This window comes from Accipiter gentilis, chromosome 12 (assembly GCF_929443795.1).
Source record: "Accipiter gentilis chromosome 12, bAccGen1.1, whole genome shotgun sequence".
In the NCBI taxonomy this organism is placed as follows: domain Eukaryota; kingdom Metazoa; phylum Chordata; class Aves; order Accipitriformes; family Accipitridae; genus Astur; species Astur gentilis.
The window spans coordinates 36831887-36848934 of NC_064891.1; the positions used below are offsets into that span (position 1 = coordinate 36831887).

The window sequence follows — 17048 nt, forward strand, 5'->3', positions numbered from 1 at the left end:
AAACAGAAAGCCCTGGTTGAGAAAAATAATTTTGAGGCAAAGTCAGAAGTGATTTGGGGCTCTATATTAACCATTTAACTAACCACTCTATATTACATTTAGTGTAATAAATGAATGTAATTACATTCTGGTCAGTTATGAAAAAAATTTTTGTGACCCTTTGGTGAATATAGAAATTAATATTTCTGACTAGTTTCTTCGCTTGCTTGGAAAGAAGCGGAGGATAAGTTTAAGCACCATCAGGTGCTGAAGAAATAGCCGAGGTACTTTTGGCATCTCCGAGTCGTGAGGAAATGGGTGGGGAAGGGATGCTGTGTCCCACTGTGGCTGCCTGAGGCTCCTGGGGCAGCAGGACTGTTTGCTGCTTCTGGGGCGAACCACAGCCAAAGCCGGCGTCTGGCAAAAAGGGCTTTACAGCTTTGTAGTGTGGTGGTCACTTGACTTGGCAGTCCCAGGTGCTGCTGCAAGCATCAGTGAGATGCGATTGAAGGGTTGACAGAAATAGGAAAGGACGGAGGTCGTGGGCTTGCTTGGGAGCTGAGCTGGAAAGGAGATTGGACTGGCATTACCTGTGTACCTCAGCCTTGGTGAGGGCCTGGTGCTGGGGAAATGCCCAGCTGGTTGTGGGGCTGAGGAGTCCCATAAAGATCCCCTTCCCCTTCTGGAAGGATTACCGGTGGGAGAAATACCGCTCCTCCGTGCCGCTGTTTGCTGGTCTGCAGCGTGGTGGTGATGCTGCTGTGATGCCCCGGCACAGGACCTTCCGAGGAAAGGCGCCGTCCGCAACCCTGGTAACAGTTAAATGCAGAAAGGATGATTTGTCATTCAGCTGAGGCCCCGATTTATTTCCACTACAGAGGCCTAGCTACTGGTGTTTCTCTCAGGGGAAGGGAACCGTTCTGCCTGCATTTCTTCAGGCATCAGGAAAGCTTGTAGCCCCCCCATTTTGTTCTGAGTCTCTTTTCCATTCCGCCTCGTGTGATGCCCCCCCACCCCGCCCCGAGGACTGCAGGCCAGCCCTGCCTCTGACAGCACTGGGCAGAGATAGGAGCAAGGCAGCTTTGGGCATCCCTTCATCTTCCTGCGGTCCCCTGGCACCGCCTAAATGATCGTGGCTGGGCTTGTGCGCTTCTGGGAACTTGCGTATTTTCTCAGGGATTTTATTTCACACGTACAGTCACCTGTGAGCTGACTATCAGCTGTGTGTGTGTGTCTCCTCAGAGGAGTAATCCTAGATCCCTAGGCTTGATGTGTCTCAGAACTTTGAGGCAGCGTTTCCCAAGGGTTGCGAGGGTGTTTCTGAGAACAGGTTATGCAGCCCCACCTGGCCCCTTTCTTTCAGCCTCATCTTCCTGGATGAAATTTGGGGATGGAAAGAGGACACACTCCCCCCCCCCTCCCCCAGTGCAGCCAGGAGGCTGCCTTGACATCCTCAGAGAGATAGAGACACCCCCCCCCGTCCTTTGCAGCCATCCCTGGGGTAACTTGTCATGGGCAGAAACCTGGCACTTCCCATGGAGAGGCAAAGCAGCAGCTGGGCATCATTGCTTGCTGGCCCCTTGGGCCCCACAGCTGCCCTCTTCCCCCCCCCCTCCCCCCCCATCGGGGTCCTGGCTGTGGAGCGGCAAAGCCCGGGCCGCCCCCCCGGGGCTCGATGGCCGTCGACCCACGCGTGTCCATGGGACTCTGTCTTGCCTGTCGGAGCCCCGGTCCTTCCCCGGCAGCTGCCGGGGACTCCCCTTCCCCAGGAGCCGATGGTCGGTGGGTGCCTCCATACCGGGCGGGGGCCGTCGGCGGCGCCGGGGGCTGCGGGGCCGGGGCTGCGCTTTTGGGAGGACTGGAAGCAGCGGGGAGGCGGCGTTGGGCGGCCGGGGGCTCCGCAGCCCGGGTCGCCCTCGGTTCTCCGCGAGAGGTTTTCTGGCGGAATAAACGTGCGTAATACCATGCCCGTAGGTAAGGAGGTCGTTCGTCCGCGGTGTCGGGGGGGCGGCGGGCAGGGCTCGCAGGGCCCCCCGGGGCGGGCAGCGCACCTGCCCGGAGGCCCGGCCGGTGCTGGCGGCCGGGGAGCGGCTCTCTCCCCGGTTAGGTCTGGGCAGAGCCGGGCCGGGCCCCCTTCGCCCCGCCTGCGGGGCTGGAGCCGGATCGGGCCCAGGCGCACCTTCGCTGTCTCCCGTGTCCCCACTCCCGTCCCCAAAATCCCTGCGCGGCTTCTCGGTGAGCCCTGGGGAGCGGCTGTCTCCCAAATCGGCGGACTTGGATGCCGCCCGGTTTGCACGACGGGCTTCCCAGCGCCGCCGAGGCCGGCACCAAGCTCTTCCAGGCAGCCGGGGTCGGCTGGGGTTTGCTGTGGGCGCTCCCCGGTCGTGGCACTTAGAACCATAAACTTAAAAAGGGCAGAGTCCGCGTACATCGAAGTGTTGTTCTGCGGGGCTGAGGCGACGCTGTTGCCTGAGATTCACTTTTACGGTAGCATCCGAGGCTGAATAAATGCTCGTAAATGCCGCTACGGTCCTTTTTAGTATCGGGGAATTTCGGTAGCTGAGATAATGTCGAAGCAATTTCGAGATAGTTTATGTGCCGCGGTGTCCCTTAAAATTCTCGAGAATAAAAATAACGCGTAGGTTTTCTTTCCCCCCTACTAATGACAGTCATTCGGACAATTTATATCACACAGCGAGAGCTGCAGCATTTTAAAAAAAATTAAAAGGGAGAAAAAAAAAAAAACAGGAAAAGGGGCAAAACCCCCCTTTGAAGCAGGAATTGAGATCCAAATTTTTACAGACTCCCATATTTTTAATGTTATGACAATCTCCGTTTTAGGAGACGCTGCGTTTTGTCGAATTAATAAGATAAATGTTGAAAGCATATTATATGCAGCCTTTAATCCTAATGCAAGGAAAATCGTAATTATGTAGAGGATAAGTGAATTTGAAAGCCAAACATCAGCCCACTCTCTGATTGCAAACAACGCTCCGTTCGCCTCTGGAAAACGCTTTGTCTCTTCTTTTGTTTAGTTCAAGGGGCTTTAAATTCTATTTTTAATTCCCCCCCCCCCCCGTTTTGTGTCTGAAATGACGACTGTAAGGAAGGAACCGGCACACACTTTTCCGTGCACTAAAAACCTTATTTTGGCACAGAGCATCTGCGGATGCTTTTGCTTTCCAAACCTGCGTGCGTGTCCGTAAATACCCGCGCCTGCGGGGGTGCGAGTCCGGGCGCTGCCCGCGAGCTCTGCGGCGGGCGGGGGACAGCCCGGGCGGGGGACAGCCCGGCCGGGGCCGCCCCGTCGGCTCCGTTCTCCGCTCTGGACCGGGCGGGGACGCCGGCCCGGGGAAGGCTCCGGCGCGGCTGCCCGCTCCCGCTGCCCGGCGACACGTCGGGCCTCCGCCGGGCGCTTTCGCCGCCTCGGCCGCCGGCAGCCCAGAAGAGCCGGGTCTACGGAGCCGGGCGGGCGTTTAATTCCCCCCTCCGCCCCCGCCGCACGGGCATCCCCGCCTGCCTTTGGATAATAACCCGGCGGGGGGGTGGGGTGGGGAGGAGTGGATTTCGATTCGTGTGTCTGAGGGCTCCCCGCTGCCCAGCAGGTGAGAGGGCAGAGCGGGAAGGCGGCCGCCAGGACCCCGGCGCCGGGCGGAGCGGCCGTCGGGCCCCCCGCCCCGCACCCCCCTGCCAGGCCGGGCCAGAGCGGCGGTCCCCAAACCCGCAGGCTGCCACGGCAAAGGGTCGGCGGGGGGGGGTGCGCCCCGGCCTTCTCCCCCCCCTTTTTCTCCCCCCCCCCCCCCCCCCCCCGCAGGTACCCGGTGGCGGCGGAGCCAGGTGAGGGGCGGGCGGGCAGCGAGCGGGCAGCCCCCGAAGGGGTTAAAGGGAGGGGACGTGGGCTGTCACGCGTCATTGGGCAGATTATGTGCAGCAAACAAAAAGTGTGTGTCTGTGTGCCAGTCACTCACTGCATCGGGTCCATCTGCACCGCTCGCCTCCCCGGCCGCCTCCCCTCCTCGCTCGCCCGCCCGCTCCCCGCCGCCGCCCGCGCCCCGGCCCCCGGCCCGCCGCCTCCCCGGCCATGGAGCGGCACTGATACAATAGCGCCGGGGGCAGCGGAGGCAGGAGCCCGTCTTTGTGCCACTTGTCGGGGCGAGGATTACCTTCCCCCTCTCCCTGGTGAGTAAACCCGCGGAGGGACCCCCGCCAACCCCCAGCGCTGCCGCCGGGCCCAGCGCCCGGCCCGGGGGGGAGCGGAGCGGAGCCGCGACACCCGCCGGGCCCAGCGCCCGGCCCGGGGGGGAGCGGAGGGAGCCGCGCCGCGCCGGCGGGGTAGCCCCGGAGGAGGAGGAGGAGGGAACAATGCCGGGAGATGGCCGTGCCGGCGGCCGGGGCGCGGCGGCCCTGCCCGGGATGCGGTGCCCGGCGGCTCCGGCTCGGGGAGCGGCCCCGGCGCCGCCCGGCCCGGACAAAGGGCGGCCGGGGGGATGCAGAGCCTCGGGGCCGGGGGGGGGGACGACCCGGGGAGACGGGGAGATGCGGGGTCGTGGGGAGCCGTGCAGGGCCCGGCGAGGGCGGGTGGAAAGTTTGGCGGGGGCCGCTCGCTGCCGTTTGTTTCGTTTGGCGAAATAATCCCTTCGGGGAAAGGGATGCGTCGGGCAGCACCGTAACGAGGGCGGCGGGGAGGCAGCGAACGCGCCTTCCCTCCGGCCCCCGTTCCCGGGGTGGAGGGGGCCGGCAACCTTCGCCGCCCACGCCGTCGCTCCAGGGGGCGAAGTTCCCGGGGGTGCCGAGCTGCCGGTGGTCTCCCGAAAGCGTTGGGGCGGGGCGGGGGGGGGCGGCTCGGCGGGGCCGTGCCCGGTGCGAGCGGCTTCGGGTGTAAAGAGGCGCACCGAGAGAAACACAGACTTATTCCCGAGCGAGCCCCGAAATGAACGATTTCGATGCCAGATGGGGTGGGGGGAAGGCAGCCGTACGCTAATCGGGTCGGAAAGGGCAAGGGCACCCGCAACCCGGTGCCTAGCTCCTTCCCCGGCCTCGGCATCGCGGGGCGCGGCGGGAGGCGCGGGCAGCCCGGCGGCCGCCGTCCCGCTGCCCGCTGCCCGCACCCTGCCCGCCTCGCCTCCGCCTGCATCCGTCCCCTCCTACAGCACGGGAGCCGGGGCTCACCCTCCTCCATAAATAAGCGTGTCGAGGTAAAAATAATTACCTCTGCTTGCTGCTTTTAATTAAAGTCTCGGAGGGAAAGTGCTGGATTATGGTAATGAGCAGACATACGTTCCCTCTTGTCGAGCGGAGCGGGAGGTGAGCTGACATGCAATCAGCGACAATGACAAGCCACTTGAAACCCATTCGCTCTGCTATTCTGTCACAGCCCGGAGACCGGCCCGGCTCCTCTCTTGCAGGGGCCCCGGAGCCCGGGGTGGGGGGCACACACCGGCCGGGAGCCCCGCTCCCCGCCTCGGGCGGAGGCCCGCAGACGGTTGCCCCTTTTTGTCCGACCCGTGACCGGAGCCGGCCGCCGGGTTCCCCCCCACCGCTCCCCGCGGCTGCCCGGTCGCTGCCCGGAGCTGGCTCCCGTCGCGCTCGCAGCCGGGCTCGCTGATAAATAAATCATCGCGGCAGCTTCCCCGCACCTCGCCTCCCACTCGCAGAGCTCCTCGCCGCCTTTATTTTTTTTCCAGAGCGGCGAAAGTGCTCGCCTGCTTCTTATTTTTATTTCTTTTAAAATTTTGTTGTTAAGCGTAGTTTTTTTTCAAATTTTATTTTGTGTTCCCCGGCGGGTGGCGGCCGCATCTCCGCGCAGCGCTGCGGCGGGGCCCCGCTGCGCTCTAACGGCTCCGCTCGGCCCCTCTCTCCGCCCGCAGGCATGGAGGACGCCGGCGTCCAGAGGGGAATATGGGACGGGGACGCCAAGACGGTCCAGCAGTGCTTGACTGACATTTTCACCAGCGTTTACACCACCTGCGACATTCCGGAAAATGCCATTTTCGGCCCCTGCGTCCTGAGCCACACGTCCCTGTACGACAGCATTGCCTTCATCGCCCTCAAGTCCACCGACAAGCGCACCGTCCCCTACATCTTTCGGGTAAGAGCCGCTCATCTGCCGGGCACAGCCGCTCGCCCCGCAGCCGGGGAGCCGGCCCGCTGCCGCCGCTCGCCCCGACGGCCGGTGCCCGAGCGCAGCCCCACCGCGCAGCGCAGCCCCACCGCGCAGCGCAGCCCCGCCGCGGAGCGCAGCCCCGCCGCGGAGCGCAGCCCCGTCGGGCCGCCCGCTGCTTGCCACGGCCCCGCCGAGCCGGGCGGGAGCCTTCTCCTCCGTCGCCGGCATGCTTTCGCCCCGCCGCCGGCGAGGGCAGAGCCTCTCCCGCCGGCTGCACGGCCCCGTTCCGTCGTTCGGTCGCTCCATCCATCCGTCCGTCCGTGCGCGTTTATTGAAGCGGCGTTTGCAGGTGGACACGTCGGCGGCCAACGGCTCGTCGGAGGGGCTGATGTGGCTGCGGCTGGTGCAGTCGGCGCGGGAGCGGGAGGAGCAGAACCTGGAGGCCTACATCAAGAGCGGGCAGCTCTTCTACCGCTCCCTGCGCCGCATCGCCAAGGATGAGGAGCTGCTGGTGTGGTACGGCAAGGAGCTCACGGAGCTGCTGCTGCTCAGCCCCGCCCGGGCCCCCGCCCGCAGCAACGGTGGGTGCCCCGCGCCCCCTCCCCACGGCGCCGGGTGACCGGGGGCCGCCGTGTCGGGGTGGAGGGGGGAGAGGCTGGGCGGGGATCCCCGCCCGGGGTGACGGCGGGGCGGTAGGTGGTGGTGGTCGGGGAGGAAGGCGGCCGGCGTCGGGACTCCCCGCCCCCTTTCCCCTGCCTCCCCCGGGGAAAGCCCCGGCGCCGGCCCCGGCTGACGGTGCCCCCGTCTCTGTGTGTCCCGTCCCGCGTGTGCGTGTGCCCGGCCGCAGGCTCGCCACCCTTCGCCTGCCCCGAGTGCAGCCAGCGCTTCCAGTTCGAGCTGCCCTTCGCCGCCCACCTCCGGTTCCGCTGCCCCAAGAGGCTGCACGGCCCCGACACCGGCCCCGCCGCCGAGGCCCCCGGCGGCAAGGAGGCGGCCGGCGGCAAGGAGCAGGAGGCCGGCAAGTACTGCAAGCCGAGCGGGCCGCTCCACCACCCCTTCCCCGGGGCCGACGGCGGCAGCGCCGCCGCCAGCACCAAGCCCTCCACGGACTTCCACAACCTGGCGCGGGAGCTGGAGAACTCCCGCGGCGGCCACGGCGGGTCCCCGGGGCGGCCGGCGCCCCCCGAGGGCGGCCCCGAGGCGGCGGCCGGGAAAGCCAAGCGGAGGTACCCCGAGGAGGAGGAGCGGGGCCCCGGGGCGGCGGCGCGGGGCCGCTTCCCGGCGGAGCGGCCGGGGCTGCCCTCGGCGCCCAAGGAGGAGCCGGTGTGCGCCCCGCAGCAGCAGTACCGGGCGGCCGGCTCCTACTGCGGCTTGGAGGAGGGCGGCCGCCTCTTCGCGCCGCCTAGCCCGGAGACGGGGGAGGCCAAGCGCAGCGCCTTCGTGGAGGTGAAGAAGGCGGCCCGCGGCCCCGAGCCCGACGGCGGCGGCGGCGGCCCCGAGGAGGGCCAGGAGCGCGCCTCCCCCGCCGCCCCGGGGGCGGGCGGCGGCGAGCCGGGGCTGTGCCCCCGCGGCGGACCCGGGGGCCCGCTGTCCGCCCGCCTGGAGGGGGGCAGCCCCGCTCGGGGCAGCGCCTTCACCACCGTGCCGCAGCTGGGGGGCGGCCCCGGCGGCGGGGCGGAGGAGCGGAAGAGCGCCTTCTCCCAGCCCGCCCGCTCCTTCCCGCATGTCCCGCCGCTGGTGCTGGGCCAGAAGCTGGGCGGGCTGGGCGAGCCCTGCCCCGACGGCGCCGCCGCCCCCGCCCGCCTCTACGCCGCCGAGGCGCTGGCCGTCAAGCTGCCGGGCGGCGGGGAGGCGGCGGGCGGCGGGGGCGGCGGCGGCGGCGGGGGGGGCGGCGGCGGGGGCGGCGGCGGTGGCGGCGGCGGGGGGGGGCTGCCCAAGCAGAGCCCCTTCCTCTACGCCACCGCCTTCTGGCCCAAGAGCTCGGCGGCGGCGGCGGTGGCGGCGGCGGCGGCGGGGCCGCTGCAGCTGCAGCTGCCGTCGGCGCTGACGCTGCTGCCGCCGTCGTTCACCTCGCTGTGCCTGCCGGCGCAGAACTGGTGCGCCAAGTGCAACGCCTCCTTCCGCATGACCTCGGACCTGGTGTACCACATGCGCTCCCACCACAAGAAGGAGTACGCGCTGGAGCCCCTCGTCAAGCGGCGCCGCGAGGAGAAGCTCAAGTGTCCCATCTGCAACGAGTCCTTCCGCGAGCGCCACCACCTCTCCCGCCACATGACCTCGCACAACTAGCGGGGACACCCCCCCCAAAACCCCGGGGATCACCCCCCCACCCCCCCACCCACCCGCCGCGGAGGGCAGCGGCCGCCCGCCGCCTTCTTTCCTTTCCTTTCGATGCACGCATTTTCACTTTCCGGGGAGGGGCGGGGAGGGCGGCAGGGGAGAAGGAGAAGGAGAAGAAAAAAGAAGACGAAAGAAAAAAGAAAGAAAGAAAAAAAGAATAAAGCACCGGGAAAAAAAAAAAAAAAAAAAAACAACAAAAAACAGACGAAGGGAAAAAAAAAAGCAAATGACTTAAAAAATACATTTTTTAAAATGTCATATATTGCAACATATTGATGCATTTGTCATACGTTTCTACTTAAATTATTAAGCACTTATGGTTTAGATGTAATAATAATTATATGTCGGGGTAAATTTTTATTTTAGATATAAAGCTAAAGGCGGGGAGGAGCGCGGCGGGGCCGGCGGGGGCGGCGGGCCGGGGTCCTGCATGCACCGGGCGCCTCCCGCCCGCCCGGCCCCCGCCGCCCGCGTCCCTTTTCCTACAGAGTGTCACTTGGTGCCCGTGAAATGGAGTCTCGATAGTTCCGTGTTACCTTTCCTTTCCGGTTCGGTTTTTGGGTTTTGGTTTTGTTTTTTTTTTTTCCTCCCCCCTCTCGAAAAGATTTATTAAACTTTATAGTTTATCTGGGTATGTTGGATGCTTTGACAATAAATGACTTTATTTTCTTCAAAGCACCTGGACGTTAATCGATGCCAGTGGGGGGGGGCGGTGGGGAGCGGCGCGGTCCAACGGCTGCGGGCCGGGAGCAGTGCACCCGCCCGGGCCGGGCTGCGGGGAATGGGGGAGACCCCGCCGCTCCCCTCTCTGCTCTCCTTTCCTTCTCTCCTTCCTTCCTTTGGCCTCTCTTACATCCTTATGTCTGTTTATCCGTAGTTTCACCCCGCATTTTATTCACCGTTTCTTTGTCTCTCTTTGATCCTGTCCTTCCCTTCGTCTTCCTTTCGCGTTTTTGGTTTCGTTTCTTTCTTTCTGCCTGTCTTTCTCCCCCCCCCCGCTTTTCTCTCTCCTCTATTTCTCCTTTTCCTTTTTCCTTTCTCGTTTCCTTTCCCTTTCCCCTTCCCCTCCCAGCCCCTCTCGGACCTCTCCTTTGCTCCATGCCACCCACCCACCCCTGCCAGGAGACTTTACTGGCAGACACGCACGCATCCCCACCCCCCGGGCTGTGCGTGGTCCCCCGCTTGCAGGGTGGGGGGATCGCGGGCCCTGGCTGTGGGCAAAGCCCCCGGAGGTTGCACAGGGGCCCAAAGAAGCTCCCAGCCCGGGGTGTCCTGGGACGGGGAGCACTCGGGGGGGCCGGGGGTGAGATCCCCTCCGCTCCGGTGCATTATTGGGTGATGGGAGGGCAGCCAGGGACACACGGGAGGGCTCAGGAAAGGGGGACCCTCCACGCGCATGGGAGGGGACTGCCGCGTCCTGCGGGCACCACCCTCAGCGGGTGCATTTCGTGTCAGACATTTCGTGTATTTTGGGGGTGCAAGGGCGAGCACTAGCCGAGGCAGCGGCGCGGTGCTGTGTTGCAAACCCACTTCCACGCACAGGCTGGCGTCACTCCGGCGACACGGGTTGCCGTCAGGGAGGATACCCCGCAGGAGGAGGGGTGCGAGGCAGAAGCCCAGGTCAGAGATGGGGAGTCCCCCGGGCTTTGTGCGAGTGGGGCTGGGGGGCACCACCGCGTCCGCTGCAGCGGGTTGCGGAGTTTGCTGTGAGGTGCCCGGACCCGCTGCAGAGCTTTTACAGCTCCGGGGGAAGCTGGCTGGAGCTTCACCTAAGGCACGCTTAAAAACTCCGCATACTTGGAGCCTTCTTGTCTCTTCCCGGAAAGAGCCGAGGCTGATCAACCAGCGCTGGCCCTCCCGTACGTCAAACGAGCACAGAGGGGGGTCCCTGATAGGAAAGTGGCGTCAGAGTCGGGAGGTTCCCCCCCCGGTACGACTCTTTTTCCGTTCGGATTACTCCCTGCCACTCGTAGGCTGTACTGGAATCACGTCCCCGGCCCCGCCATCCCCCCCCCCCCCGCTTCCTTCTGATGCCGTTCGCTCCCTCAGCGCACCCCAACCCAGGCGAGCTGCTCTAAACGGCACCTCCCGACTGCCGTTCGTTTGCCGTCAGGAACACGCGTGGCTCCACCTGGCCGCAATTAATTGCGGGGGCGAGGCCCTAATTACTCTCCCGGAGTTTTTTCACCCCCTCAACGGCGGTAACATCGTTGCGGCGTTCTGCTCTAAGGTAGCCTGATGCCCGTGTCCCGGCCCCGGCATGGGACACCCCCCCACCCCCCCCCACCCCCCCAGGCGGGGCGCTCGCTGCCGGGGGCGGCGCAGGCGGGCGGGCACCGCCATCTAGCGGGGCTGCCGGCGGGCCCGGCTCGGCGGGGAGCGTGGTGAGGGGGTGGTGGTGGGTCCTCGATTGGGGGGAGGAGTGGGTTGCGTGGTGCTCCCGGTTCCTTTCTCGGGGCAGCTCCCTTTCTCCAGCAGCCCCGGGGCTGTTTTCGGGGCTCAGAGCCTTCCCTGGAGCCTTGGGGGGGGCTTAGAAAAGGTGTGTGTGTGGGGGGAAGTGATGCTTCCCCCCAACGCTTCCCCCCCCCACCCATTCCCCGACCTCATGCATTCACTTCGGTTGTCGGGACCCGGTGTTGCTGAAGAGCTGCTGCTTTGCCTCCTCCGGGTCTGGCCCACGGGTGAGTATTGCGGGCTCTTGGGCACCTCGGAGCGTACAGCATCTCTAAGATTAAATCCAAATACTTCACGGCCTCTCACAGCCAAGCAGCTGTGTGTACTTCTGCGGTGGGCAGGGGCCCTGTCCTGCTCTGGCAGCACCCTGCTCTTCCACCCTGTGGTTTCGGCCCTGGCTGCCAGCAGAGTGCTAAGTCCCAGGGCTTTGCCCGTGGGCTGTGTCCGGGCTCAGGAGTGTCTGCCTGCATGGTCAGCCCCTTAAAAACGTTGCACGATGTAGGGGTGGTACAGCAGGTACTCTGTGCTACTACTGGTACACAAAGCTCCCGCTGTTCCTCTATGTGAATACCAAAAATGTACAGGACTTGTGGGCAGGAAACTTAATCGAAGATGTTAGACTTTATTTTTGCTACTGAGATCAGAAGGGACAAATAAAAGCCAGCTGATGCTATCTGGACAAGCACGGCATCACATAATAAGAGCAGGCAGCACTCTTGGTCCTGTGTGGTTGGGTATTGTACGAAGGAGGGTGATGAGAGTTTCCCTTGGGCTATTGGGGCTCAGGACTTGGCCACAGCAGGTCCTTCACGCTGCAAATAATAATTATTATAACAAATGTTGATATTAATGCTGTTACCGGCGTGCAGCAGGCAGGCTTGCATCCCTGGTAGTTACTACTTGAAAGCAGATCTGAATTGCATTTATTCTAATACGTGTCAGTGATGCGCATGGGCAAAACTGTGATTTGGAGGGGTTTTGTTCGTTTTTAATACAACAAGCAGCAGTCAGGCAGCCACAGGCAGCAGACCCGCAGCTCACAAATCCCTGGGCTGAAGCCAAGCGCAGCTGCCTGCCCTGGGGCCTGATCCTGCCCCCGCCGAAGCCAGTGGGAGCTTTGCCTTTGGCTCCACGCGGCAGCAGGTTCAGCTGTGGATTACCACCCGTGCGATCGGACACGGGCAGCTGAACTCCCAGGCTGCACGGATGCAGGCTGAACAGAGCTGCTTTCACCCAGATTTTTTTTCCTTAGATCTGAACAGAGGTGTCTGAGCGAGTCTTTCCCGGGGGGTCAGTCCCCTCCCAGCTCCCTCAGAGCGTTCCCCTGGCTCAAGGCAAGCCCTTGGTGCGATGCCTGTGGGCTGCATCGCAGCCTGAGAGGTTGCCCAAAAATCTCTCTGCTGGCTTTTCTGCTAAGCGTGGAGATGCAAAGCAGTGTGCTGGTGTGATGGAGGCATGAAAGTCTGCTGCCTGGTCAGTGACACCATTTGCTGCGGTTGCTCCTGAGTAGGCTGGGCTCCTCTTTGCAAGGTGTGTATCGCTAGTTAACCTGTAATTGCACAAGCTGTTAAAATTGAAAAAGCAGCTATTAAGATTTCATTGTAATACCCTGCTCTTAAAAATGAGTTATTTGGCTGTGGATATCAGAGAAAAGACTGAAATAGTTTACTCATTTTGAAAATAATAAGAGCTATACAGTGCTTGTTCTCCACTTCTGGAGCCAAAACCAGACCCTGCTGCTAAGGTCTTATTTGGAGGGGAAAAAGATCTTGCCCAGTACAGAAGGTATTGATGGTGGGTTTAAAACAAATGCACCCATGGGGAAAGTTTCTGTCAAATACGGTGCTGTTCTGCAAGATGGTGGAAAACACCTGGCTTGCTTTGGATATTTTTAAAGAGAGGGTTTTTTTCACTTGTTAATATTTATTTCCTTACCTATTATCCATTACAACAGCTGGACATTGTGCCAGTCAAGGATTAAGTGTTAACTGGTTGTTTTCTCTTTCCTGTCCCACAGGTGGGAAGAGGGCACAGCTGGCCAGGAGCGCAGCACTGCCTGTCTCCACTCCCTTGCCTCGGCACAGCCCTTGTCTGCAGCAATGCCTTTAGAGCTTCGCTTACTCTGGGGATGTGCTGCAGCCCTGGGCACAGACAGCCTGCAGGGTCCCAAGAGGCCTCGCTGTGCAAAAGAGATGCTGGGTGTGTATGGATGTGCACTGAAGTGCAAATACACCCATGTTTCCAGAGCAGTTTCCCCTTTGGTACCAGCTGCCCATCAGAAATCCCTTTGCATTGCTCTGGGGAGGTTTGTGGGTTTGCCTTCTTTTAAGGAGGGTCTCGACTGTTGTCAGGGGTGACCGCACATGCCTGGGGATGCACCAATGTGTCCTGTGTGATGGTATGACTGGATAATTGCAGGAGAGTTGCTGAACATGGTGTGCGAATGCTGTGGCACACCTGGGACCAGCCCGTGCCCATGGCCTGTTGTGTTCAGCATAAAGTCCCTCTTCCAGCTGCACAGTTTACGCTGTATTTTGACTTAATAGACCAAACTAATCTATTAGGGCAGCGGTTTTTTGTTGTTGTCCTGCAAGCCTTCTGCCTGCCTCTGCCCACAGAAACCCGGGGATGCGCTGCAGGGCAAGCTGTGCTCAGGCTCCTCTGAAATGAAACATCTTGGGGTCTTGGCTCAGCTTTGCCCTTTCCTATAGCTGTCTGCAGCCGTGGCCTCTCAGGAGCTGCAGCGTGCCAGTCTGGTGTTTTTCCAGTGCTGGGGATGGCGAGGTGGCTTCTGAGCGACCCCAGTTGCTTTTGTGCCCATGGGGAAGGGGTGCATGTCACCTGGCAGCACCTGGGCTCCCCCCTGTACCTGGGTTATCATCTTAATTAAATTAAGCTGGTTTAATGCGTGTAATAACATATTCTGCTTTCAGCTCTGCGCAGAGCTGCTCCGGCAGCCAAGGCTCACACCTTCCCCCAGGAGTGGGCACACTTCCAAGAGGGACGTGGGGTATGTCCTTGCAGCATGACTTGGGGTCCAGCCACCCCTCCCCGTCCTGCTGCAGGTGGGTTTCCTTCGGGCCACAAATCCTTATTGCAAAGGCTTTTTTGCAAGTTCGTGGGGTGCATTTCCCTAGGGAGCGGCTGGCCCCAGGGCACCGTGTGCCTGCATGAGTACAGGGACACAGTGTCGCTCTGCAGTCCCCTGAGAGGTTGAATCCAGCGTGCTATTACTCTGCTAATACTGTGAAATAAATCTTCTTGTGCGTGAAAAAAACAAGAGATGTTGAAAGCCTGGTGTACTTTCCCCGCGAGGCTGTTGGGTAGGGTGTTGCTGTAGCCTGGCATGGTTTGGCTGGGGTTCCCCATACCCACACACATATATGTCTTGTGGGAACCAGGGTTGGTTCCTACAAGCACAGGGCTGGTGGAGCACGTGGCAGCACAGGTATGGCCAGGGCTACAGCTCCACACACAAGCTCACTGAACAGAGCTTTGCTGGCTTGTTTTATGTCTTGTCACATTTTGCCTTGCATATTTTTAAAGGGCAATTAAAACAGTGCTGGGCTGGCATTTGGAGGTGGGAGTGTTCATGCCGTGGCAGATGTGCTGACCAACCCCTCCACCCCTTCCCTCTCATTTCAAACTTTGCTGACACGAAACCACAAGCACCTTGCCACAGCGGGCGCTTAACTCCTAAAGTTGGAAATGTATGCTCTCTGACGGACGTTTACATGCTTTTATGAACTTGGCCTGTGGTTTGTGGTTTGCTTTTGGATCAGAGCTGCAAATAATTGCACGCAGGTAAAGCAACTCTATAAAAGCTGACTTCAGGACAGAGCCACCTGAGGATCTCACTAGTGTGGTGACATCCTCCCAGCCTGGGACGCTTGACCGTATGATGCTGCCAGTTGCCTTAATTGCAATCTTGCATGTTACCTGTGTCTTCATTGCTCCTCTTAATATTAAGTTCATAACTGCTTTTACCTATGATTATTTGAATAGACCTAGATCTGTCAGATCTAACAGAGTAAGCATTAGCGAGTATTTAGATGCTTAATGAAGAGTACATATATTGGTAATTGCAATATTTGATTGGTTTAATTTTCTTCCTACTGGAGCCCTATGGGTACTTTTCTTTTATCTCCTGTTTTCAAACGTCATCCTATGGACATTGGCTAGGTACTGTATGTATACCCACCTTAAAGAGTTAGGTGGAAGTAAGGCGCCTCGGGAGGAATCGGAGTATTGTTACAACCCAGATCCGTCTTGGACGGCCTGAACCTTTACCAATGCATAACCCCTCAGGGTAGTCAGGTTATGACAGCAGAGCACGGCCCTATGTTATGCAGCAGATAGAGCAGAGGCTCAGAAGAGCCCTTTGCCTCCTCAAACAAGAATTTTACACCTGAAACCCAACTTATCCTCTCCACTTGCTAGAAGTTTTCTCTGTAACCAAGCTTTGAATAATTTAGGTAACATAACATCAGCATTAGGCTTCAGAAGCTGCTGGTGTGTATGTAAGGGCTGCTACTGCCAAAGGCAATTACACTGGATTATTCCAGGAAATTGACTATTATATCTACTTACTTATTTATTTAGGTTTAAGAGTTGTTGGTGTTTTGGTTTTTTTTTACTGAGTTATGCTACATAGGCACTTAGGCTATTTGAAATGAAAGTTAATGCCTTGTGTTAATGAATAGATTCCAATGAAAACAACCCAAGCTGATGTAGTTCACACCCAAAGGACCATTTGGGAGTTTTCTTTCTTAGGGTTTAACTGTGAAGATGAAAATGTGCCATAAGGACAATATCTTGCCCCATGTCTGGGGCTGGTGCAGCTGGCTGGGCCATGACCCTGTTGGGGGCACGGCAGTCCCCACAGGAGGGCGCCGGTATCCTGCAGGTGAGCAGGACCCCCCCCTCTCAGGCAGGGTATCCATGTCCTAGCCCACAGCAGGGAAAAGTGGAGAGTGCAGCGGGGGAGACCCGAAAGGTCTCGGCTGTCTCACAGTGCTCCCCAGAAGGGGTTGCGAACATGCAGCACAGTGGTGTCCCCACCAACAGCAGGTCTACAGGACCAGCTTGGGCAAGGCCACCTGGCCACTGTCACCTTCTTGGTAGCCTTTCCCATGGCCTCGCCCCATGAGACTTAAGGTTTTGGGGATTTCTTCATTGCTGGGGGGGAGGGGGGGGAATGGTCTAGAAGCCTCTCTAAGCAGGGGATGCCTGGCAGCCAGGGTGGCACCAGAGAAGCTAGCGGAAGCTATGGAGACGGACACAAGGGTTAAAATTTGGGAGGCTTGGCTTGCTGGTGAATCTCTGGGCATGGCAGCTTTAAGTGGGCATCCCCCCCCGCACCGGGACTTGCATGTGTATCCTTCCTGCTCCTGGGCTGCTGCTGTGCCCAGTCACCCCCATGATGAAGACTTTAAACATTTTTACATTCACCTTTACTTGCAGTGGCAGATATGGTTTGCAGTCTCCTCAGTGTGGATGGAGAACAGAGATTTCCCAGGGGCCAACCGTTTGGCAGCTCTAGCCTTTAAAGCAAGATGTAAAAGGGGAAATCCTCCTCAGGCGATGTGGCTGTGCCTCCATGTGTGCCTCAGCCATACTGATATATAAGGTCCAGTGCAAATATCATGGGGGAGGTTCACAACCCCTTTAGGTCCCTGTCTTGCTTGTGGATCTGGATTTAGAGTAAGCATGTGCATGTAATTAAAGAAGATGAGGTTGGTAAGAGGAAGTCATAGATTTTACCAGGCCAATCACTACAGCTGGAAGAAGTAAACAAGCTTTTGAGTGCCCTGACCTTCCTTCAGGTATGTGTATCTATATATAGGACTGCCTATAAATACACATTTATATATAAACATGTGTGTGCAATTATATGTGTATGTGGGTGTATATATATATGTGCTGATAAATAGTTTGAAATTGCAGTAATGTTGTTGTGAGATAGCTCCTGGCACACCAGACTGTGCCAGGTGTCAGTCAGGCTGGATATGGCCCCTTAAGTGTGTGTCCCTCCCTGTGCCTCTGACCTTCAGCTTCCTCTGAAGGCGAAGGTCATCCTCCAGCGTGCCACCCGCTCTGCCTCCTTCCTGCCGAACCTGATCCCTGGGCGCGCATCCCAGCCGAGCCCACTGGCCAGAACCAACCCTGGTGA

The 17048-nt window shown here is 60.0% G+C and overlaps 1 protein-coding gene across 1 annotated transcript; it reads left to right on the forward strand.

Moving 5' to 3' along the window:
• The first annotated feature begins 3896 nt into the window (after nt 1-3896).
• On the forward strand, nt 3897-8547 carry PRDM8 (PR/SET domain 8). Its single transcript, XM_049814869.1, has 4 exons — nt 3897-4158; nt 5847-6067; nt 6432-6663; nt 6930-8547. Exons 1-4 carry the CDS (start codon nt 3903-3905, stop codon nt 8369-8371), a joined length of 2151 nt encoding a protein of 716 aa, XP_049670826.1. The 5' UTR covers nt 3897-3902; the 3' UTR covers nt 8372-8547.
• Nucleotides 8548-17048: the final 8501 nt, after the last annotated feature.

Excerpts from the sequence above, each read along its gene's own strand:
- PRDM8 (XM_049814869.1), top strand. The coding sequence starts at position 3,903 with ATGTGCAGCAAACAAAAAGTGTGTGTCTGTGTGCCAGTCACTCACTGC. Across the intron at positions 4,159-5,846 it reads TTACCTTCCCCCTCTCCCTG|GCATGGAGGACGCCGGCGTC; the intron begins GTGAGTAAACCC and ends CTCCGCCCGCAG. Across the intron at positions 6,664-6,929 it reads GGCCCCCGCCCGCAGCAACG|GCTCGCCACCCTTCGCCTGC; the intron begins GTGGGTGCCCCG and ends GCCCGGCCGCAG.